Below are 23,192 nucleotides of genomic sequence, written 5' to 3'. Positions count from 1 at the left end.
CAAACCAACGTCAAGCATTAAAGAAGAAGCTTAAGGTCAAATGGTTTTGTTGTTCATTGGTAGAAACATCGTGTCCGAAGTCTAAAATGCGTTATGGTCTGAGAAAAGAAATGCATCGAACGCCACAGAATGTTCAAGAACAACCGTCTCCCAGATGCTAGTTTGAATATCAGTAAAATCCAGTTGTTTGGGGAATCAGGCCTCAAGGAAACAGCCCCTGTCAACAGCAGGCTCATTCATTTACGGTGTATAAACAAAGGTACTTACCGTCGCCGCTCACGAAAAATACCTGAAATAGCACAACTGTATTTGCATATTATTTGCATGGCCTCCTGATTTCTGTGAAATGACTCCTGCTTTACTGACTTTTGCTTTTCTGTGCCGTTTAAGCATATTAAATGACAAACCCCTTTGAGTTAATATTTCAACAACCGTACAATCTGTTCAGTTCCGTTCAATAAATTTCTGATGGAAAATGGTCACGCGACACGCAAACGATTTAGGTTTTAATGCGGTATTTTTATTATTTAGCTTTTCATCGAAACGTGAGCCTTCCGCCATGGAAATATTTTGGGAAACAGTTCACCCAACATTTGCGAAAAATGTGAGTTTCTTCATGGGAACTTTTTTTGTTTGTTTGTTTTTGAAAGATTTAGCATCGCATCGCTAGCTCATCAGTGGCTCCTCTGCAGTGAATGGGTGCCGTCGGAATGAGTCCAAATGCATTTTTATGAATTCCAGACTTGATTTGATGCAAAAAAATGTCTTAATGGTGGATTGTTTTCTACAAACCTTTGGCTTCACAGACGTTCATTGATGGACTGAAATGGTGTGGATTTTTGTGGTGTTTTCATCAGCTTTTTGGACTCTCATTCTGACGGCACCCATTCACTGCAGGGCATCCATTGTAAATGTAAGTAAATTACGTTATGCTACGTTTCTCCAAATCTGCCATGATGAAGAATCAAAGCTATTTAAACGGCACAAGAAAATGCTGTGTTTTATTTTATTTTATTTTTTGTGGTGTGGGGGGTGGATATTTTATATATGTGTCAACTGTAAGTTTGCTCATGCAAACAAAGCATCATCAACATTATCATCAACATTAACATCTATTTTACCATGCAAATCTATCAGAGGGTCACGAAGTGCAAAATAATCTGTACGAAGGACACACTGTATGCCGTTACGTCACGGTATCATTGCGTTCTTTTAAGCAGTAAAGATTGTTTCTACAAATTTTTTTATCATAGTTACAATACATAGGTTTCGAATTACACATTAATGACTGTAAAGGCTTTTATCTCTGGCTGCTTTAAGTTAAAAGAGCACATCCTCAACTGAGTATCATATTCTGCTCTCTACAGATAGATAAATAGGTGTCTTTACTGGACTAGAAAGTTCTCCTGAAAGCTTCATTTAGCAGGAAGTTCCCGCAGGATGCTGTAATGCCATTCATCGGTCTTTGGACGGACGACTTACCATATTTCAGTTAAAGAACTGACATTTAGCCAAGTAATAGCACTCTGAAATGTCAGCATGACATTTGTCTGTTTTAAGTCGCATTTACGACGTCTCCGCTGAGCACCTGACCACGAAACCTAAATCATCTCCTTTAATAAAGCACAGCATTGGCCCGCTGTAGTCTTTTTGAACCATCTCTCTTGAAAATGTGTAACAAATTGTGTATTCGGTATTTTCATTTTGTAATTTTAGTATTGTGGACATTAAGCGTATTTTGCGTATAGGTGACATCTGCTGGAAAAATGTAGGAATAACTAAAACAAAAATACATTTTTAATGCAGACGTTTACGAAATGCTAATTACTATTTAATACTGCATATATAATACGGATAAAAACAAGTCTATCTTACATATATATTGCTTATTTTTATATTATTTATCATAAATAAAAATGTATGCATGCATATGGACGCCAGTGTCAATTTGAATGCATCTTAATTTTAATAAACATTTATTATTAAATATTAATATTTAAATAATAAAATAAAATTATTTTGCTTTTGCTAGAACATTAATACTAATTAAGCATACAGTCTTTCCAACATTTCCCGTTAGAATTAAAAACTAAAAAAATTAAAAATGAAAAAAAAAAATTTTTTTAATAATATCTTAATACAAAGGTTAATGTTTCTATTTTTATTTTAAGGTCAGATCTGGTTTTGAGATTTGTGAGATCCCCTCAGAAAAGCGCAGCACACGATGCACAAATGCTTTTATTAGAAAAATTGCTGAACATTCTCTTTGCTGTTTGGATTTGTACTTTACATCGTTAACATTTTAGTGCATTTTGTAAAAATATCTCTCTTTATATGCAGCAGCTACTTATACAAAACAATACAAATGTGACAGAAATATACAGTCTGTTACAAAAATGTACACCTAGGCAAAATAATTACAGGCTCGCATCTCTGTAATTAGCCTCACGGACATCATCAATATACAGTACATCATATTTACAATACTTAGCGATAACCCATATTGGTGTTTTTGCTATACAGAGGTTTCGTGCTCCGTGCGAGGCACTGGATTTGACGGGAGAAATGTTTCCGTCTCTTCCTCAGTCCCAGCATCCTCCTTTACGTTTCCATTCATTTCTTTATGAGCGTCGATCTGCTAGAAGCAGGTTTACTACAGTAAAATGAGCCAAAGCAACAATGCGTAATACTGTAAAACCCCAGGACCGTCTTACCGTGTGCTCAGGAGGAGCTGTACAGCAAGCGCTCGGCTTCACCAGAAGAGACCGCACCGTTTCCATCACAGGATACACTGTGCCAGAGGCCACATCGTCTGCTTTTGTTGGGCCTTGAAAAAAATACGTAGGAAAAAAGACTTAACTTAACTTAAGTGGGGTCTAATACATCTTATAATGTTAACTACTGGAACCTTACTGTACAGTGTTACCGGCTTTATTTCAATTAAGGAAAAATCTTTGCAATTTCTACAATGTACTGAGCTATTGCTAGGCTTTTGCATTATCTCTATGATTTTCTGTGTCCCTTAAGTGTTTGAGATTTTTTTGTACCTATTTGATCATTCATTTAAGCCTAAGTCTAATTCTGTTTATTTAGAAATGCATGCCTCTATCATATCAGATCATACCTCTAATCAATGATCAGCTTAGCCTCGTATCTCATTCTAAACAAAGACTATCAGAAGCTCTTTGGGTCAATGTTTCTTACCAGTAATGAAGCTGATAATGAGTCCGATGAGCACCACGGCGAAGGAGTTGAGTGCGCTGTACCACATGTACGACAGAGAATACAACCCATTCAAGCCTACGGGTCTACTGGAAGACGAAAAAGGCATTTAATTCTTTCCCTAAGGATATACCTTACACAGGGCATGCTGGGACCGATCTACAAGTCACCTGGCAGCATCTATGACAGCAGGCACGGCTGTGATGTTTTCAGAGACGTCTGGTACGATGTTAGTAGAGTTAAATAGAAACACTTGTACAGAACTGGGCTTCTGAGATAAAAAGCCACCAATGCCGACCCAGAAAGCCATGACTAGTCCTGCAGCAAGTCCTGTTACAGCTCCCTGAATGAAAGAGAGAAAGCTTCTTTATTCGTATGGGTTGACTTTACGCTGATGGACGGGAGGAAGGAAGGAACTTACGATGCTGTTTGCACATGGGAAAAAGATGCCAAGACAGAACAGGCCGAGCAGTGGCCCACCAACCATCCCGAAGATACTGAGAGCTGCCTTAAAGAGACACACGCAACCACAGTCTTAGAAATCATTTAATAAAAGGGGGTTTCATAAATGAATAGTTCAGACAAAAATGTACTGAAAATTTCAGGCTTTCGGGCCGTCCAAGATAGGTGATGTTTAGATCATTTGTTTGTTCAGTGCAACAGATTTGGAGAAATGGACACCAATGGATGCTCTGCAGTGAATGGGTGCCGTCAGAATTAACGTCCAAACAGCTGATTAAAACGTCACAATAATCCACACCATTCCTGTCCATCTTGTGAAATGAAATGCATTTAATCTATTTAACTTTAAACAGTGGCCTCCGGCCAAAAAAATATGTCCATAATTCATAATAATGCTACCTATTTGCTTAGATCCGTTTTGTAAATGGTGCTTGGGCATATTTCTCGCATATTTCAGACAAGATGACTTTTAACTGGAGAAAACGCTATTGATCATAGACATATTTTAAACAGACACAATAATTTGAATAACTTCTTGATGATGGAGTTTTCTCACAAACACGCAGCTTTTGTATTCAAAAGATTAGAAAACGTATGGATTTATTGTGATGTTTTTATCAGTTTTTATTAGACTCTCATTCTGACGGCACCCATTCACTGCAGAGAATCCATAGGAAGTCAAACTTCCTTTACTTTTTTCGATAGTGTGCAGATCGTTGTAACGATCAAAAGAACCTTACAAAGCATTTTGTTTAACAGAATAATTCTAAAAGTTCTCGTTCAATGGCAAGAACATTTTAGAGTATAGATTTTAATCTGATTTAACACATTATATATTTTAATTTCTTAACATAAGCTGATTGCCGCTACGTAACTCATCATTGCTCATAAAATGATGCACGCTTACCTGAAGAACTGAACTGTTCATCAAATGCACGACATAAGCCATAGCCAGACATATAATCCCATATGAAAGAGCTGGATGAGGAATATGCAATAATCATGCATTATAAACATGCTCACTGAAAGCTTCATTTGATCTCTTTGAGTGAAGAGGAAATCAGATGAAACATATTCTATCATTGTGCATCAGTGGAGAGACGGAAATCATTTCGAATGAAGAGATAAGCATTGAAGATAATGTCTCACCCAGCATCTTTGACAGCAGAGTGGCTCTGGCCTCCGTCATTGAGTAATGGGGTTTGATCAGATCCACCATAGTCACTGTGGCTAATGAGTTAAAAGCTGAGGATATTGTACTGTGAATGAGAAGGAGAGCATCTCATTTTTAGATACAAATAAGCATATTTCCATATTTTGTTGCATGCTTGTGCGCCGACTGCTGTCTGTATCTCTTCGAATACGTTTATTATAGAAACAAAAATAAAACAGATTTGCATGAACATGGACTACCATTCAAAATGTGGTTCAGTAAGGGATATTTTTATTTTACTTCTATTCTGTAAGGGTGCGTTAAATAATCAACAGTAAACACATTTGAAAGGATTTTGTTCTTTTTAGCTTTAATTCATAAAAAAATTAAAAAATACTGGAAAAAGTTGATTATGGCTTCTACAAAAATATGAAGTAGCACAACAGTTTTTGGACATATAATATAATTATATAATGTTATATGAAGAACATGTAACAATCAGAAATATATCAGAAATATTTAATGAGCAGAATTGGCATATTAGAATGATTTCTGATTATATGATTCTATATACTATATCCAATATATATATATATATATATATATATATATATATATATATATATATATATATATATATATATATATATAAATAACATTTTTCACTCTTTGTTATATTGCAGCCATTTGCTAAAATCATTTAAGTACATTTTTTTCCTCATTAATGTACACACAGCACCCCATATTGATGTATGACGTCTAAGATGACCAGAACCCTTCCTAGAGCTGGCCGTTTGGCCAAACTGAGCTATCGGGGGAGAAGAGCCTTGGTGAGAGAGGTGAAGAAGAACCCAAAGATCACTGTGATGTAGCTCAAGAGATGCAGTCGGGAGATGGGAGAAAGTTGAAAAAAATCAACCATCACTGCAGCCCTTCACCAATCGGGCTTTATGGTTGATTGGCCCTCATGAAAGCCCGCATGGAGTTTGCTAAGATGGTGAGACCTAGATAGAACGTTTTGGCCTTAATTCTAAGCGGTATGTGCGGAGAAAACCAGGCAGTGCTCATCACCTGTCCAATACAGTCCCAACAGTGAAGCATGGTGATGGCAGCAACCCCAATGTTTTTCAGCTGCAGGGATAGTATAGGGATGTCCTGGATGAAAACCTTCCCCAAAGGTTCACTTTCCAACAAGACAATGACCCTATGCACACAGCTAAAAAACGAAGGAGTGGCTTCACAAAACCTCTGTGACTGTTCTTGAATGGCCCAGCCAGAGCCCTGACTTAAACCCAATTGAGCATCTCTGGAGAGACCTGAAAATGGCTGTCCAACCTGACAGAACTGGAGAGGATCTGCGAGGAGGAATGGCAGAGGATCCCCAAATCCAGGTGTGAAAAACTTGCTGCATCTTTTCCCAAAAAGACTCATGGCTGTATTTGATCAAAAGGGTGCTTCTACTAAATACTGAGCAAAGGGTCTGAATACTTATGACCATGTGATATTGATATGATAGTTTTTCTTTTTTTCATGTTTTTCTGTCACTATGGGGTGCTGTGTGTAGACTAATGAAGAAAAAAAATTAACTTAATTGAAAATATATATATATCTAAAAGGAAGAACAGACAAAGTAAAAGATAAAAACAGAAGAACAGAAATGCATGCAACAAAAAAAAAATCTTACTGAAATATGATCTGTGAAATATGATCACATCAATTTTCATGTTACCTGAGAGATGCACTGAACAAACACGCCACAAACAATCCAGGAAGTCCAGGGAAGTTTTGTAACATGTCCATGACAAAGTACAGCACCATCTGTAAAGTCAAAACACATCGTATAAATTGACTATTTATATCAGAAGCCCAAGCGACAGAGTTACATGACTGCTGTTCAATGCCTGATCTCTAACCTGGTCTTTAGACGTGATATAATGCTGTTCTAAGGGGCTGTTGTTTCCGTAGCAGGCGTACATGACCAGCCCCATCAGACAACTGAGCATTAAAGCCACCTGAAGACAGGGAAACACCATATAGCAGGACCTGAACGAGGATGAGAAAACCGGATGTTTTGTGACACATACATTCATCGGAGAGCTTTATGAGTTTGTTCGCACTTACATGACTGCTTCTTTCTCTGTCCGAGAACTGAGGTACCTCTGAACCTGGGCCTGGTTCACTCCATACAGAGACAGCATCAGAAACACTCCTCCAACACCTAATGTCCAGAACGTGTGTCTCACCGTTGGGTCTGGATTCAGGCTGGACAGGCACAGGCAGTCGATACGAGTATGAATATAATAGCATTCTGCAACACTAACAAAATGCAGTGAGATACAGCGCCCTCCACTAATATTGGCACCCTTGGTAAATATGAGCAAAGGTGGCTGTCATTGTCAAATAAATGTTTTCTCTGGTTCATACTCTCCACAATTATTGGCGCCCAATTAATGCAATGTGTTTTTCCAAAATGACAGCCCTTAGTTTTCTCCTGTAATGCCTAAAGAGTTTGCATACTTTATATCCCGGTGTTCACCAAAATGGTCTTGAGTGTTTGCTGCTAAAAAACTCATTTTTTAGTTTCATCTGATCATAGAAGCCAGTGCTATTTGAAGTTCCAGACCCCTTGGAGAGTCTTTAGCCACTGAAACTCTCCTTCTCGCTGTGCATTAGGATGATATAGACATACGTCATCTTCCAGACAGATTTGTAACTTTTTATGTCTTAATTATTGCCCTGTTGCTGGAAATGTGGATATTCAATGCTTCAGCTTTTTTCATTCAGCCACTGTCTATTTTGTGAAGCTCGACAGTCTTGTTCTGCGCATCAGAACTTTGGTGTTTGTTTTTATTTCTTGTGATGCAATCATCACATTTTGGGGTCCTTAGCATAAAACCATTGATTTGATAGATGCGTTTATGGAGTCACTTGGTGGTTAAATATGCTGCCCACCAGCTTCTATGCCAATTAAAGCATACATACTCAATCCCAGAGATGCGTCCACCATCTCTGACTTTCACCCAGGCATCAGAGAGACCACCAGCCTGATAAATGCCGACGATGATGACGGCCAGCTGACCAGTGAACATCACTACTGTCTGGAAAACATCGGTCCAGATCACTGCCTTCAGACCACCCTACCAGGAAGAACAACATGCAGAAATAATTACTTCTTTGAGACCATGAAATCCGATCGATGTAAAATGGCATTTTTTTAAAGGTTATTTAAAATTAAAATCTGACATAGGAAATAATCTTTTTGTAGCACGCATGTAGTGGACTGTGTGCAACAGGTTTCTCTGTAAAGATATGATCGTGCTGATTATTTGCATATCAAATATGATAAAGTGAGCTTCGTAGGGTTAATGGTTAACTTCGTCCGAAAATAAATGTTTAAGATGCAAAGTAAGCTGAAGAAAGCTCGCAAAGACAAACGCTTGATATCACGCACAGGCGAACGGTGCACAATAAAACCAGATGCATGTAACCTTAAACATCTTAAAATCATCTTACCAGTGCCGTATAAAGAGTGCACACTAACCCAGTCGCCAATACTGCTCCCCATAAATGAAAACCAGTAACTAGAGAGACATGTGTTATTACTTACAACAGACAGTCATATGTTTATACGTTAATATGCTAATTATGAGTGTGCGTATATATAACTTTACCTGCATTTAATGCAAGAGCAGGCGTATAGATGCCAACGCCCATATAAATGATCTACAAAAAGGAACCACATAACCATATAACTCTCTCCGTGCAATGCATTACATATGCAAAAATGCAAACTTTATTGTACGGCGGACAGGCAGGAGCTTACCATCTGAAAAATAAATGTAACAGTGCCACATATTCGGACAGCTTTGCAGAAGCGCAGCTCCAAATACTGTGAGGTGAATGAGACACGAGCATGATTAATATAGAAATCAGTGACAAAAGAAACGTGCAAAACTTGATTACAGTGTTGTAACATTATTACAAAAATAGAGAATTTTTGCAGTGATGCCATATAAGAAACTGTTTGATTAACAGCTCTTAAAGGGACAGTTCACCCAAAAAAAGATTAGCTGAACATTTATTCATAGTTAGGCCGTCCAAGATGTAGAGGAGTTTGTTTTTCGTCAGATTCGGAGAAATGTAGCACTACATCGCCTGCTCACCTCTTTAGTGAATGGGTGCCGTCGGGATGAGAGTCCAAGCAGCCAATAAAAACATCACAGCAATCCACACCACTCCAGTCTATCAGTTTATATCTTGTAAAGTGAAAAGCTATGTGTTTGTAAGAAACAAATCCATCATTATTTACAGCATTTTAACTTAAAACCATTGCTTCTTTGCAAAATAAAGTTATTCACAATTCCTACCCGGTAGTTCTCTCACATCAAAATCCACCCTCATATCTGTTTAGAACTGCTTTAGACTGCTTTCACTTGTGATCACTTGATTTCTTTCCTGATTCAGACGTGATGTCTTTTCAACGAAGAAGGTAATATTATAAATAGAGCACTTGCATGTTAGACACAACCAGCATTTCAAAGTTAAAAATGTCTTAATGGAGGACTGCTTCTTTCAAACGCACAAACTGATTACTTGTGGATTATTGTGACGCTTTCATCAGCCGTTTGGACGTTCTGACGGCACCCATTCACCGCAAAGCATCCGCTGCTGAGCAAGTGATGGAATGCCGAATTTCTCCAAACTTTATTGCCAGTAAATAACCTTTATTTCTGAGAGCGTCTGAGTAATTTCCTAATTTATAAGGGTGTGTACCTGGTAAACGCTGGTGAGATGTAGTCTGTAGAACACAGGAATGAAAATGTGCGCTGGTATCAGGAGACCCAGAATATAAGAGCAGCCGATAAACCAGTACTGTGTGCCATTGGCGTAAACCTCAGCCGGCGTGCCAATGATAGCCACGGCCGACTGAAATGTGGCCATGAGAGACAGAGAGAGGGGCAGGCACTTCATACTTCTGTCTGCGTACATGAACTCCCGCGTGGTGCTCTGGCGTCCTCCGCTGAAGGCGTAGTACAGCCCGATAGCCATGGAGGCCGCCAACAGCAACGCAAATATCACGTAGTCAATAACAGTGAAGTACTTGTGCCCCGCGGGATCCATACCGAGACTGCAGGCATGAAGCGTGATATTAGAGTCTCCCCTGCGTGGTCAGGACAAAGGTCAAAGCCATTGATCTGCAAGTCTGACGACGACCTGAAACATGTCACAAGTTACTGGCGTAAGATAATGCGCTTAGTCGATCCGGTCATGATTTCACGTTAGGCAGGCGTGTTCACACTGAAATGAAAAAAACAGATCCAGTTCCAGTCCTTGATTCTGATTTTCAAGCTGTTGTAAATATACACCTTTGTTTAGTTCTGTGTTGCTCGGCAACTGTTTCTGAGGGATAACCATATATGGAATAAACATTTTTATAAAAGCAATTAGGTGCAAAGCGTCATAACGCCATCGGCTGTTATAAATTTACAGTAAACCACGTTTTATTGCTTCGTTAAAACTCTTTTTCTGAGTACATGCTATCTTACCGTGAATGACTGATACTTTAATTTGACATTTTCAATCAAAATGTTCCAGTGATAATGCCAGACTTATCTCTGGTGATGAATATTGGACTTCTTCAATTATTTAGTCCACTTACAATTGGTAATATGAAATAAAATCTTACCATATTTGCACATTGTTAACCATTTATCCTATAATTTAAAAGTCAGTTAAAACTCTCCTTTTCGCTGCTTAAAACTCCCCAGTTTACTTAGAGAAACGCCATTTTTGACTGCCACGCCCACTTCCCAGCATCCAATCAACTGCCTCCATTTTTGTCACATATACATACATACATACATTATATATATATATTACTAAAATGCCTTGTTATAGTTTGTTTATGCATTATTTATAAATTATTACGCCTATTTTTATTTATTAAAAATGCATTTTATTCATTTCATTTGTACTTGAAACTTGAAACTTGCTCTAAAGTTGTACAAAAATATGATAATCGTTAAAAATCATGGTGATATTAGCTTCTTTTTTTTTTTTTGCTGTAGGGCAATAATGGGTTAATCAGGGATGGTGGAAGCTAAACCGCGCACTAGAGGGTTAACAGTCCTGGCATCGGGACTAGTTTGCAGAGACGCCACTGGATTGCAGTTTCAACTTTACCCCAAATGCATGCTCCAGAACCATACTTAATATAAAGCATTAAATACGTTCGCATTTGCTAACTCATCTACCTAGTTAACCCTATACCAGTTGTCTGCGCAGTTTCACTTCCTTGTTATTGTGGATTAGTTGGTGGACGCGTGCTGTTTTTCATCGTCCAAAGTGTTTCCTCTTACCTAAAGGCAGTGAATCAGATCGGCTGGAGCTCCACACACTTCATGTGTGTCCTCCGAGAGCCAGACACTGAATGTCAGCGTGGCACTCCTCCCAGTGTTACATTTGCCATCGCGCCTGAAGGTTACTGAGCCACCTTACCAGTCAGAAACACAGCGTGCACCTTACAGTTTACAATCTAAAGCTGATCAGTGATAGTTACCGTGTTTGGCAAGAGACAGAGATGCACATGTTTTTCTCTACACGTGCTTTTTATCATATCTGGCTGAATATTACACTTGATATTAAATAATACTAATAATACGCGCATTCCAATAAAAAACAAACCACGTGGGGAGAAAAATAGTCTCGAGTACTGATTAGAGTGGCTGCGCAAACAGCGCGCAGTGATGACGCGCCAGAGCGCTGTTTGTGTTTTAGCTTCCGAGGTCGAGGCTGACTCAACCGCGCGCCAGATTTCGAAACGTTCTATTTACAAAAAAAAACAAAAAACAAATTAGCAAAAGTAAGAATTCCGCGCGCTTGAAACAAAGTCATGGACAGCTTCATGGAAACAATGGAGCAAGGTAAGATTATGACTTATGAGTCTGTTATCATTAAACGCGTTAAAACTTTTTGAAACGTGTCTATTTTAGACATGGCTAAATGCATACTTCAGTTCAGCTGTTTTCTAGCTGTCTTAAAACATTTTGTGTTGAAGTGTATATGGAAGTAATTAAACAACTAAACTCAATTTATTGTCACTAGGTTGCTTCTAACGCAACGTTATATATATATATATATATATATATATATATATATATATATATATATATATATATATATATATATATTTAAACAAAATATTCAGTTAATTTACCTCAACGACAAATAAGTAAATATATGATACAGCGCACACATTATTTTTACTTAAAAATTATTACATATTATGTACCTAGATAACAATTGAGTAACACTATAGTATATAAAAAACTTTGTGTCAAAATGGTTTACATTCAGTTTAGTCAATTTAATTAATCATTCCTTGTTCAGACACTAAAGTAAGTGCCGTGAAGATCTCAAAAGAATAGCTGATCGTAAAAATGTATACTTAATGTAATGTAATGTAATGTAATTTGCTCACCAAAGGAACTTCTGAAGTCCGTTTCAGTCAAAGATTCAGTCCCGGATGCTTTCAGAAAATATCCTGTCTGGTAGTATCAGCGAAATAGCTAATACCCAAAACTTGTCTGCTACCTAAAATACCCAAAACTCAATTAGCAGTCTTCTATCAGCCAAGAAGTTGACTGAAGAAAAAGATGAGTGATGATTAAAAAAAAGAGCAGAGTTTATTGAATAGTCTTGGTTGCGTTTCAATGCTCAGACTTCATCTGACTAGCGCTAATTTGACAAATATTGTTATACCAAACGAATTCACAACAACATCCCATAATCCTTGGGTTTCCATAAACATTCCCACTTATCTCCTATTCATGCAGACAGCCCTTGAACACAGTCATAACCGTTTATAAGACTAAACAATGGAGGAAAAAAAAAAAATGAAATGAAACGGCATTAATATAACATAAATGAATCAATGACGTTATTATATAAATGACTGTAATGATTATAAATGGTTATACGTTTAAATAAAATTAAATGACAGTCATTCAGCAATCAAAAATATACTTAATAAGCTAAGAGTAGCTGCGTCGTGCGAGTGTGTTTTCACATGCGCTGTGTTTTTAATTCATGCCGTGATTGTTTTGAGATACGTCAGGTGTTCTGGGTCACCTGATGGCTTTGGAGAGGGGAGGTATGGGACGGCAGAAGCAGCATGACTCTCAGAGGTCAGAGACGCTCAAAGCCAGGGCTGTGACCCTCCGCGCCAAAAGAGATCAACTCAAACATCACACAGATGTGGTCAAGGTGAGACGGGGTAGACATTTCTATCATATCTAACTCATGATAGCGTAGCGCCTTTATATTGATTCGGAGTAGCACCACTAGCATTCGTAATCTTTACTCTAAACCTATGAGCTTTATCGTTCACTTTTTCTCTGCACGGCAGACCCTGAAAGATAAAATCGTTAAAGGTCTTCCACTGCGTGATGAAGATGCTGCCGCGGACGGCTTCGTTGAGCTGCAGAAGTCTTTGTTAACAGCTTGGAGAATGCAGCTGAAAGACCTTCAGCGCGCTCATCACTTAATCGGTAATTTTGCACCAGTGAAATCGCACCGAGCGCATTGCCATTGCCGATCCATTGTGCCGTCTCTCTCAGGTGGCTATGACTTGGTGGAGTGTAAGGACGGGAAAAGCGCGTGCGTGTCTTTCCACACCGCCTTCGAGGGCGTGCGTTTGGAGACGTACAGCGTGGAGCTGGACCTGACGCGCGCCGTGCAGATCTCTCGCCACAACGTGCCCCCGTCGTTCCCGCTCGAGAGCTTGGCCAAACGGACCCTGCAGAAAGACCTGAAAGCCTTCCTGCAGACCCTCAGCCAGAACCTCAACGCTTTAGCTGCTCGCAGACGACAGGTCTGCCTCCTCAAGGTATTCGGGTTCCCCCGCTTTTTCGCTGTGTATGCTAGGGTTTTTAATGAATCTCTTGCTAAATCTGCATTTATTAAATCCAAAAATACTAAAAACCTTTATACTGTTAAATATTATTACAATTTAAAAGAAGCTGAATATTTAGCATCACTACTTCAGTCTTCAGTGTCACGTGATCCTTCAGAAATTATTCTAATATGCTCTAGCGCTGCGCAATTAATCGGTTTTGTAATCGCTATTACATTTACGGTCATGTAATCGTTCAAATGAATCACTTATGATATTCTGTGTTAAGGTGGTTTATCTTTAGGGTGTTTCCATTGTTTTAATTTTAGTTACATTTATAGCACCGTTCATAGCGCACATCGCTTTTTTAATGTAAAGTATAAACCAATCCAATGTATAATTGACATTTAAGGCTTAATACTATAGAAAAGCAATGTTCATATAAAAATGGCACGCAGTTGCTTCAAACAACGGTATAAACTGTGACATAAAGAGTGTGAACTGTGATGATTGTAATTATCGCAATTACAATTTTATGGGAATAACTGACCGTTATGATTTTTGCCTCATTGCAGCCCTAATATGCTGATTATCTTATAATTATTCATGTTGGAAACGGCTTTTTTTTGTAGATTTTATATTTCTGATTATATTATAGATCGATATTGTTAGAGTTGTGTATTGACATTATGCAACTTTGACCCTTCAGTTTCAGCTTCCATCTGGTATACCACGTCTCAACAGATATAACGCATCCTTGCTAAATAGAAGTCTTTTGTGTCTTTGCCACAGGAGCTGGTTGGTTCGGTGGAGGTGATGGAGAGCAATCAGTTGTGCAGTGTTCTTGTGCTCATGTGCACAGCGCAAAGCGAGGCTCCCAAAGCTGTTCTGTGCACGCTGGAGTACGGCGATCTCGCACAATGTCTTCCGACGCGGGTCAGCATTGAGTGCGAAGGTACGACCACGCAATGTAACTGAACCGTTATAAGCTCCGCCTCTTTCTTTATATTGTCGTTTAGAACTGAACGTGTGAACATGAGGCTTAAAGAACATTTGCAACGAGTTCGGTTTGTATACCGTAGCTTGAAGAATAGCTTGATGGCAGTGTAAGTCGATTTGGATGAAAAAGATGCAGATGTAACGACACATTAATAGGAATTAAAGAAATCGTTCGTTTACTCCTCTTTATGTCGTTCCAGACCTGTGTGATTTAGATCATCTTTGAAACACAAATAAGATATATTCATTTAAATCCAAGTTTTGTGAAGATATTATTACTTTATATAATAGACAGATTTTTATGGTTTCTTTTTATGATGCTTTTTGATATTTTTGGATCTTTTAGCTTGGGCTACCTGGACTTTCAATGAAGCTCTTAGGTTCTATAAAAATATATTTATTTCTGTTTTGAAGAATGAATAAATTATTCTATAAAATATTATTACTATTTTTAAATATTATTAAATAATATAATATATTATTATATATATTTTTGAGTGCACTATCCTTTTAATATGAAATAATTTTTGGTAAATTTCACATGGAGGGGTAAATATGAAATGTATATTATTCTTACATGGGCTGAAATGAAGCGTGAGATTACAGGTTTTTTTTTTTTTTTTTTTTAATCAGTTGATTTTGTGTTAAATTATAAAGTAAATATTAAAAACTTTAAGGACGAAAACAAGATCAAATTTAATCCACGATAATGTTATTATCATTAAGTATGATAATACTTACTGACGCTGATTTGGAAATGAAACGGCGTAATCAAAGAATGCTTTATTTATCTTTTAAAGATCTGGAAAAGGTACTGGGTTAATTTTGCGTGCGTTTGCTTTTATTCTTGTAGATAAAGTGCTTTCGGGATCTCCACAGTGGAAGAAAAACCAGTCTCTGCTCCTGGAGTCTCCAGCTCATACGGCTCTCCTGACCATGAGGAGGATGGGAAGCATTTCTTAACAAATAACACAAAATGGACACCTTTTTACGTAAAAAGTTTTCTCGGATCAAACCCAACAGCTCTTCCTTGCGACCCGAGAGATGCACGTTCAGAGGTAGATTAACGCGTAGCTCGAAAGAGCCCGATTCGATAATTCGCCGTTCCCTTAATGGCACGTAAATGTTCACGCGCACATTGTCAAATGCTCTACGGAGTTGAGAAAGCTCCTTATTTTCTGCTGTAGCTTTTCTCTCTGCAGCTGTTTCAGCCTTTCTTTATACCGTCTGTAATACTCTTCCCGGTACATCAGCTCTTTCTGAGAGATGCTGTCGATCAACGCCAGCTCTTTTAGCTGCAGAATGGAAAGCTGGCCATTTTCTGAAGCCCCGAATTTCTCTCTGGCTGTCCCGGATGGAGATGAATCGTCTTGCTGGACGGAGAGCGATGCCGATTTAGCGACCCTCCCTTCCTTATCGTCCTCGCGCGCTCTCGCCGAGGACAGCGGTCTTAAAGCTGGAGCGGATTTAGAAAAGCGCGTCCCGCTCGCGTCGTTCGTAATCCTGACCTCTGATATGACCCTCATCGTGTTGTTTATGGTTGCGTGCGGCTCACAGACCCTTAAATTCAGCAGCCGTTTGTGCTCTTTTAGCACTAGCTCTCGTTCCTGCTCCAGCAGCCTGAGGTTGAGTCTGCATTTGGCGCTGATGTTGTGTAGTTTCCACTGGAGGTGGACGTCCTCTTTGTGGTTCAGCAGTCTTACGTCTACGGGACGGCAGGACTTGGGTCTCTTAATGCTTAGTTGCGTTGACATGTTTCGAGATGCCTCTTTGAAACAATCGAAACGAACGGGTTTTGGGTGAGCACACAAATGCGGATTGTTTCAAGGTAAATAAATGTATGTTAAAAAAACACGCTGTTCGACTTTTGGATCCCAGTTAATGTTAACATAACGTATTGAGCATAAATAATAAATGTACTGCACCTGAAGCTGCTGCGTGTGGTTTCTTGTCTCGTACGAGCATGTAGGTTTGCAATCCGCTGCTATGACACTTAAGCGTATAAACAATGCGTTGCGTTCTGTCAGTTTTCAGGGTTTTGAATTTCAAAGTCATTCGGTCACATGATCGCTATTGTGCCAAAGTAATGATGAAAGGTTCAACTTGACCATTTTTTTTTCCCTTCATATCTCCTTAAAAACAATTGATATCAACTATTTTTCAGCAGTCCGGTATCTCAGAGTAAGACTATGTAGTGTTTACTACAACGGTGTTTGGAGTTTTATTGTATTCCGATTTTATTATTTACCTACCGTTGTCTACTTTTGCAATAGAACAGGGATAAAATTATTATTGTTACATATCAGTATTATATAGCCAATCAGTTTGGAGATCTTTGTGATTTAACAGAATATTATATTGTTAATTAACCAATTATTTGCATCGTTTGGATAAATTGAGCACATTTATGCTATATATTTGTGAGGTAAAAACCTAGTATTACAAGATAATAAAATGATAAATGTTTAAGTATAGTCCCAATGTGGTTAATTTTGATTGTAGTTCTACTATGGTAACAATAGTATAATATTTCTATAATTACAGTGGTAACCTTGGGTGGAGGTACTTCCGTTTGTTTTTTTCCCCCAGCATTTAATTTCTGTAGTTAATAATCAGTCCAGACATGTGAAAGACCAACGTCCAGGACCAAAGAAGAGATTTAATGAGGTAAGGTTGATTTGATCTGAACTCGTTTGTTTTCTCGGTGTAAATGTTTGACACGACGCCAAAGCGGGTTATTTTAAGTGTGGTTTGAGTGCTGTCGGCAGAACTGAAGAGTTAAAGTCGATGTTTTGTCCTCGTTTGTGTCATTCCTGCACTGATCTGTTATAGATTAGTGCGCTTTTTTTATGACCGTGGCAGAATTTTTGGCATCATATGTGCGTTCAAATTGCGCAGAAAAGCAAACGCCGACGCATATCACTTAGCGCACGTCAAGTTACGCTGCAACTGTGTTTTTGTGATTAAGAAGCTTCGCTTAAATATTTTATTTTAGGGTATTTTACAGTAAAGCTTATGTCCTGTTTGTTTTAGATCGCATATCAATGTCAAAGCAACAAATGCAAGAAGAGAAAACAGTAAGTCTTTATTAATTATTTCTAACTAATTTTAATACTAAGTTTTATAGTCGAGTCTTAGAGCCTTTTTATATTTAGAATCGCATTGCAGGGGAAAACAAACGACATAAAATGATAAAAAATAAGCATGGCAAACATTGCATTTCTGGTCCTTTTCCAGTCAATGCAGGCGGTGTGTGTTGATGAATCAGGGAAGCTGGATGTGAAATATATTCCTCGTCCTGAACCCAAAGATGGGCAGCTTCTCATCAGGGTTGCCGCAACCGCTTTAAACCGAGCTGACCTGCTACAGGTAAACCGTAAGACCCTCCTGTTTTGGATAAATTGAATCTCACCGATGGTTTATTTTAATTGACAGAAAAAGGGTCTTTACCCTTCTCCTCCTGAAGAAAGTGAGATCTTGGGTCTGGAGGCCAGCGGAGAGATCGCTGACGTCGGTCCTGGTGTCAAAGGGAAGTGGAAACCTGGAAGTAAAGTGATGGCCTTACTCGGAGGAGGAGGCTATGCCGAATATGTTGCTGTTCCAGAAGAACACGTTATGTCTGTCCCATCAGCCCTCACTCTTTATCAAGCTGCAGCTCTTCCTGAGGCCTGGCTCACTGCCTACCAACTTTTGCACTTCGTAGGTAACATGATGTCGGCTTGCCTTGTGTTGGAATTTCTTTAAATGCGACTGTTTAACCAACAGTGAAAATTAGCTAATCGCGCACTCAACTCTCAAGCCGTCCAAGACGTAGATGATTTCATTTCATGGTCAGAAACGTAGCGTTACCTCACTTGCTCACCAATGGTATGCAGTGCAGTGGATGGGTGCCGCGGATAAACCGCACTTTGATCCTCACCAATCCAGTCCATCAGTTAATGTTGTGTGAAGAGAAACCTGTGTGTTTGTATTTAAGATTTATTTATTTTTTATTTTTTGTCAGACAGTAAACAAACATTTGCATGGATTTTAATGTCGCTTTTTCATTGAAAGTAGTGTTGTTACAAATTATAGACCTGTATTTTGCCCGGAAACAACTTAAGTTAAAGCACAAACACACAGCTTTTGATTTCACAGGATGTTAATTGGTGTGCATTACTTGTGGATTATTGTTTTTATTAGCAGTTTGGATTCTGACGGCACCCATTTACTGTACTGGATCCACTGTGTGTGTGTGTGTGTGTGTGTGTGTGTGTGTGTGTGTGTGTGTATATATATATATATAGTAATAAAAACATTGCATGATCAGGTACAGTTTGGATTCTGACGGCACCCATTTACTGCACTGGATCCACTGGTGAGCAAGTGATGCTTTAATTCTACAAATCTGTTCTGTGCAAGAAACAAACAAATCTGCACATCGTATGGCGTACATTTACAGCAAACCCTCCCTTTTCCTTTGAAGCGTTCAAATGCATCTTTAAGGCCATTACATTTTCACGCGCCGCTGTCTTTTGTAGCCAAAGTGAAGCCAGACGAGACGGTGCTGATTCACGCTGGAGCGAGTGGAGTCGGCACCGCTGCCATTCAGCTGGTTCGCTTGAGCCGTGCCATTCCAGTGGTAACAGCAGGCACTACTGAAAAGTTAACATTTACAGAACGCATGGGAGCGGCTGCAGGAATCAATTACAAAGAGGAGGATTTTTCTGAAAAAGTACTGCAGCTCACTGAAGGTGAGTCTTCGAGTTTTAACGTCCTGTATTAAATATCGAACACGTTTCAATGAAAGCGCGTGTGTTTTTGTGCAGGCAGGGGAGCTGATGTAATCCTGGACTGCGTCGGTGGATCTTTTTGGGAGAAGAACATCTGCAGCCTTGCAATAGACGGACGGTGGGTGCTTTATGGCATGTTGGGAGGTAAAATGGCTGATGGAGACTTGCTTGGCAAGCTTTTGAGGAAAAGAGGCAGTCTTCTTTGCAGTCTCCTGAGATCAAGAAGTTTACAGGTCAGACTCAGGAATACGTCACATTGCGTAACAAATAAGTAACATTAAAAGTTACGCACTTTGTGTTTATGATTGTGTTTGATTTTTAGTATAAAGCAGAGCTGGTCCGGAGTTTCACAGAGCAGGTTTTGCCGCACTTCCGGTCTACAGATCCTCCCTTGTGGCCTGTGATAGACAGCATGTTCAACATGGAGGATGCTGAAATGGCTCATCAACGTATGGAGGCTAACAAAAATATTGGGAAAATAATAATCAAAATTGGGAACTTTTGATCATACACAATAAGCAGCATAGAACGTTGACGCATGTACACTAGGTTTGCCGACATGACAAGCACATTGCATTAGGGGTATCTCGAGTTAAAATCACTTTGCTTTGTCTGCTCTCCAGTGTTGTGTCATAATAAAGGCAAAATGCTCAAAAAAAAAACAAAAAAAAAAACAGCAAAGATGTTACATTTGTAATTATGAGTCTATTCATTTTAAATGTTGCGTAAAAGGATTTCACATAAATAAATATCTTCGAAACGGAAAACATACAGCTTTATGGTGATTTTTTTTTTTTTTTTTCTTCTGTTAAATATCGGATTGAGATCAAATTTTGTGCCTGGTTTAAATCTTTATATCATCTAGAAATCTCTATGTGAGAAATGTGGCTACAAATGAAAAAAAAAGTGAATTGTTTTAACTTTTAAATTTATAATAAACATTTCTATTTTTAAATAACTTGGATTTTTTTTTTTTTTTTAGTTGCTTCACTATGTAGAATATATAACTAAAATAAAAGTATCTGACATGACTTTCAAAACTAAATCCAAAGCTATTTTTTCTCAATCAATAGCATTATTATTATTATTCAATTATTCAAAAAAAAGTAGCTTGAAACGTTTAGTTATGTAAACGTTTTAAAGACGTTATTATTATCTCTTGAAGAGTTTTTATTGATGAAGTCTAATTTAAAAACATCAATATATAAGTTGTATCCCGCAAACGTTCCAGAGGCGTTACTTTTCTATGTTCTCTGAACGAGTCAAATGTTTCATGGTTTAACAGTTCCATGAATTCCATATAGAACGTTTTGTGTGAACGTTCTGAGAACTAAAAGCAACTTTGAACGAACGCCTTGTGCGTACGCACGAGTTCTAGACCGACTTAGAACGTTTTGCAGTGTTCTGAGAGCGTTCTCTGTTAGCCCGGGTTTTTTAAACTAGGTGCGCCGGATTTCAGAGAAGTCACTTTCACTCTTCACCGCTGCACTCGGCGAGCCTCTCACTTGACGTAGTAACTTTTATTTCCTACTTCCTGGTCTAAACTCTGCTCAAGATCAATGGCTCCGCTTTACTTTTCGCCGTTTAAACGCTCTATGCTGGCATATTAGTGGACCGCTCGTAGAAATGAATAAACAAGTCACGTTTTTGAAAACCGACTACTTTACATAAACGGTAAGTGATCGATTTTATTGATTATTAGTTCTCAGTCAGGTCAGGTGATGATCTCTGACAGGCCTGAGCTTGAAATTAGCGCCAGTCTGCCGAAAACAATAATAAGTAGTAGTTCGTAATAAAAACGGAAATGTTTTATCTAAACGAAATATTAGTCACGTGTCTGTCGATATTCGTTTACGAACTCTGGATATATCTTTACACGTAATGTCTTTTTACAAGGAATATTTATTAATAATAGTGCGTAATTTTGACTTGTTTTATCTCTTCAGTGTACTGTACGCCCTTAAGGACATACTTTACAGTGTCATTGTTATATTTCTTTACTATAAGTGCTCAGTGTCTTTTGATCAGCTAGTGATTTGGTGATTATCAGTGGGTTTATATTGTTAGTTCACGCAGGTGTTTAATCTAATGCAACTGCATGCATTTTCAATTAGCCGTAAGCGTCTATGTTTTGAAAAGATGTCTCCGTTTGTGATCTTCGGTTTTTAGTGTTTTTAGCAGAATCTGGCGATGGCAGACGCAAGCCGCCCTCAACGCAAGCTGTCCCGAGCTGGGGAGAGTTTATATGTGGCATTAGGCCTGGCGAAAGGAGCTTCATCCGAAGATATCAAGAAAGCATACAGGTATTCTGGTTTATGGAATATATTAAGCGAGAAATCGCAAATGCGACGTCCCTGTGATGCTTTTGTGTTGTCAATCCCCGGCCTTAAGGAAACTGGCACTGAAGTATCACCCAGACAAGAACCCCAACAACCCCGAAGCGGCGGAGAAGTTCAAAGAGATCAACAATGCTAACACCATCCTCAACGATGACACCAAACGACAGATCTACGACCAATACGGTTCCATGGGCCTCTACATCGCAGACCAGTTTGGAGAAGAGAATGTTAAATACTATGTCCTTTCCTCCAAATGGTGGTTTAAAGTGAGTAGTCAATTTTATTTTATATATATATATATATATGCAGGGTAAATAATAAAAGTCACGGCAATGCATCTTGAAAGAAAAGACAATATGAAAAAAAGGCCTAATATTAAATGTTTTGGTAATGCTGAGTTTATAAATATTAATAAAAACACTGCATGATCATGTAGAGTTTTTTTGGCAGAATGAAAATTAATATTTTTTTTAATTATGCATATTAGCTTTAATGCACTCGCCAAAGTAACGAAAGCACAAAAGGACCTTGAAAAATAATAAAAGTCACAGCAGTGCATTTTGAAAAAAAGTCAGTATGAAAAAAGGCCTGATATTATCGGTTTCAAATTCAAATTTTATTTGTCACATACACATACATACATGCAGTGAAATGCTTTTTACAACCGACCAGCATCTAAAAACTTAAGAAAGGAAAGAAGAAAAAGTGCAGGCATTATAAATAAGAGATAAAAAATTAAAAGTTAAATATTAAAAGGAATAGGAAACAACTTTCAAAGAAATATATAAAAAGAGTATATAAGAGAAGAAAAAAAAATATATAAAAAAAAATATATATATATATATATATATATATATATATATATATATATAAGGAGAAGTGTACAAAGTATAAAATATAAAGTATAAAGTGGCTGTTGTGAAAAATGGTAATGGTAATGCTGAGTTTAAAAATATTAATAAAAACATTGCATGATCACATACAGTTTGACAATGAAAATTACGATTTTTTAAAATGTGTATTAGCCTTAATGCACTCGCCAAAACAACAAAAGCACAAAAGGACCTTGAAAAATATGATTTTTAAAAATCCACTAAATCTGAATTCTTTTTTTGTCGCTGTTTGGATACAATAGAAAATCATGTAGTGGAAAACCTCTGGTGGATGTTTGCATGTTTTTCTGTCACAATTTTAAGATTAGCCGTTAAAAATATCTTAAGTTAACACCAGCCGAGAACTAAAGAAATAGTTATGGGCTCAGAGTTAAGACTCATGTCTGTGTGCATTTTTTACTGCTAATTAAGCAACAGTACAAGACTCCTTTATAATTGCTGGTCGAAAGCAAGAATGCT

The 23,192-nt window shown here is 38.1% G+C and overlaps 4 protein-coding genes across 11 annotated transcripts in view; 3 read left to right on the top strand and 1 right to left on the bottom strand.

Annotated features, from left to right (window-relative positions):
- Nucleotides 1-2,220: 2,220 nt before the first annotated feature.
- Nucleotides 2,221-11,532, bottom strand: slc5a6b (solute carrier family 5 member 6). 4 transcript variants are annotated; one of them, XM_043263514.1, is made up of 16 exons: nucleotides 11,197-11,532; nucleotides 9,611-10,051; nucleotides 8,661-8,726; nucleotides 8,509-8,560; nucleotides 8,351-8,418; nucleotides 7,820-7,974; nucleotides 6,959-7,099; nucleotides 6,751-6,880; nucleotides 6,567-6,655; nucleotides 4,834-4,943; nucleotides 4,592-4,662; nucleotides 3,644-3,730; nucleotides 3,393-3,565; nucleotides 3,205-3,308; nucleotides 2,715-2,827; nucleotides 2,221-2,638 (listed from the first exon to the last, which is right to left on the bottom strand). In XM_043263514.1, the coding sequence occupies exons 2-16, from the start codon at nucleotides 9,956-9,958 to the stop codon at nucleotides 2,516-2,518; spliced, it is 1,830 nt and encodes a 609-aa protein (XP_043119449.1). In that variant the 5' UTR covers nucleotides 9,959-10,051; nucleotides 11,197-11,532; the 3' UTR covers nucleotides 2,221-2,515. The 4 variants fall into 4 exon arrangements, with proteins under 4 accessions (XP_043119449.1, XP_043119447.1, XP_043119446.1 ...); XM_043263512.1 differs by having other exon boundaries at nucleotides 3,205-3,311; nucleotides 9,611-10,135; nucleotides 11,197-11,531; XM_043263511.1 differs by having other exon boundaries at nucleotides 3,205-3,311; nucleotides 11,197-11,530.
- A 66-nt stretch (nucleotides 11,533-11,598) lies between these two features.
- Nucleotides 11,599-16,659, top strand: cenpo (centromere protein O). 4 transcript variants are annotated; one of them, XM_043263529.1, is made up of 6 exons: nucleotides 11,599-11,760; nucleotides 12,954-13,102; nucleotides 13,245-13,386; nucleotides 13,456-13,724; nucleotides 14,523-14,685; nucleotides 15,583-16,659. In XM_043263529.1, exons 1-6 carry the CDS (start codon nucleotides 11,730-11,732, stop codon nucleotides 15,690-15,692), a joined length of 864 nt encoding a protein of 287 aa, XP_043119464.1. In that variant the 5' UTR covers nucleotides 11,599-11,729; the 3' UTR covers nucleotides 15,693-16,659. The 4 variants fall into 4 exon arrangements, with proteins under 4 accessions (XP_043119464.1, XP_043119463.1, XP_043119462.1 ...); XM_043263528.1 differs by having other exon boundaries at nucleotides 12,945-13,102; XM_043263527.1 differs by having other exon boundaries at nucleotides 13,245-13,724.
- Nucleotides 16,660-17,256: 597 nt separating this feature from the next.
- tp53i3 (tumor protein p53 inducible protein 3) lies at nucleotides 17,257-20,163 on the top strand. Of its 2 annotated transcripts, XM_043263524.1 has the most exons (7): nucleotides 17,257-17,396; nucleotides 17,763-17,806; nucleotides 17,967-18,098; nucleotides 18,165-18,432; nucleotides 19,250-19,462; nucleotides 19,538-19,734; nucleotides 19,824-20,163. In XM_043263524.1, the coding sequence occupies exons 2-7, from the start codon at nucleotides 17,774-17,776 to the stop codon at nucleotides 20,004-20,006; spliced, it is 1,026 nt and encodes a 341-aa protein (XP_043119459.1). In that variant the 5' UTR covers nucleotides 17,257-17,396; nucleotides 17,763-17,773; the 3' UTR covers nucleotides 20,007-20,163. The 2 variants fall into 2 exon arrangements, with proteins under 2 accessions (XP_043119459.1, XP_043119458.1); XM_043263523.1 differs by lacking the exon at nucleotides 17,257-17,396 and having other exon boundaries at nucleotides 17,421-17,806.
- Nucleotides 20,164-20,968: 805 nt separating this feature from the next.
- The window catches only part of dnajc5gb (DnaJ (Hsp40) homolog, subfamily C, member 5 gamma b), a 5,225-nt gene continuing 3,001 nt past the window's right edge, over nucleotides 20,969-23,192 (top strand). Inside the window, exons 1-3 of the mRNA XM_043263534.1 lie at nucleotides 20,969-21,175; nucleotides 21,671-21,804; nucleotides 21,893-22,106. Coding sequence (XP_043119469.1) covers nucleotides 21,692-21,804; nucleotides 21,893-22,106 — 327 coding nt within the window. The 5' untranslated portion in view covers nucleotides 20,969-21,175; nucleotides 21,671-21,691. The remainder of the gene's footprint in view (nucleotides 21,176-21,670; nucleotides 21,805-21,892; nucleotides 22,107-23,192) is intronic.

Source organism: Puntigrus tetrazona, chromosome 17 (genome assembly GCF_018831695.1).
Source record: "Puntigrus tetrazona isolate hp1 chromosome 17, ASM1883169v1, whole genome shotgun sequence".
Taxonomy (NCBI): Eukaryota; Metazoa; Chordata; class Actinopteri; order Cypriniformes; family Cyprinidae; genus Puntigrus; species Puntigrus tetrazona.
This window is presented reverse-complemented; position numbering and strand designations above follow the sequence as displayed.

Bases quoted from the DNA above. Each gene is read 5' to 3' on its own strand.
- slc5a6b (XM_043263512.1), bottom strand. From the start codon at position 9,958: ATGGATCCCGCGGGGCACAAGTACTTCACTGTTATTGACTACGTGATA. The intron at 6,656-6,750 runs GTTAGAGATCAG...TTGACTTTACAG, and splicing joins ATATCACGTCTAAAGACCAG to ATGGTGCTGTACTTTGTCAT. The intron at 2,828-3,204 runs GTAAGAAACATT...ATTTTTTTCAAG, and splicing joins CATTATCAGCTTCATTACTG to GCCCAACAAAAGCAGACGAT.
- tp53i3 (XM_043263524.1), top strand. From the start codon at position 17,774: ATGTCAAAGCAACAAATGCAAGAAGAGAAAACA. The intron at 17,807-17,966 runs GTAAGTCTTTAT...GTCCTTTTCCAG, and splicing joins AAATGCAAGAAGAGAAAACA to TCAATGCAGGCGGTGTGTGT. The intron at 19,735-19,823 runs GTCAGACTCAGG...TTTGATTTTTAG, and splicing joins TGAGATCAAGAAGTTTACAG to TATAAAGCAGAGCTGGTCCG.
- cenpo (XM_043263526.1), top strand. From the start codon at position 11,730: ATGGACAGCTTCATGGAAACAATGGAGCAAG. The intron at 11,761-12,944 runs GTAAGATTATGA...GATTGTTTTGAG, and splicing joins CATGGAAACAATGGAGCAAG to ATACGTCAGGTGTTCTGGGT. The intron at 13,725-14,522 runs GTATTCGGGTTC...TCTTTGCCACAG, and splicing joins GACAGGTCTGCCTCCTCAAG to GAGCTGGTTGGTTCGGTGGA.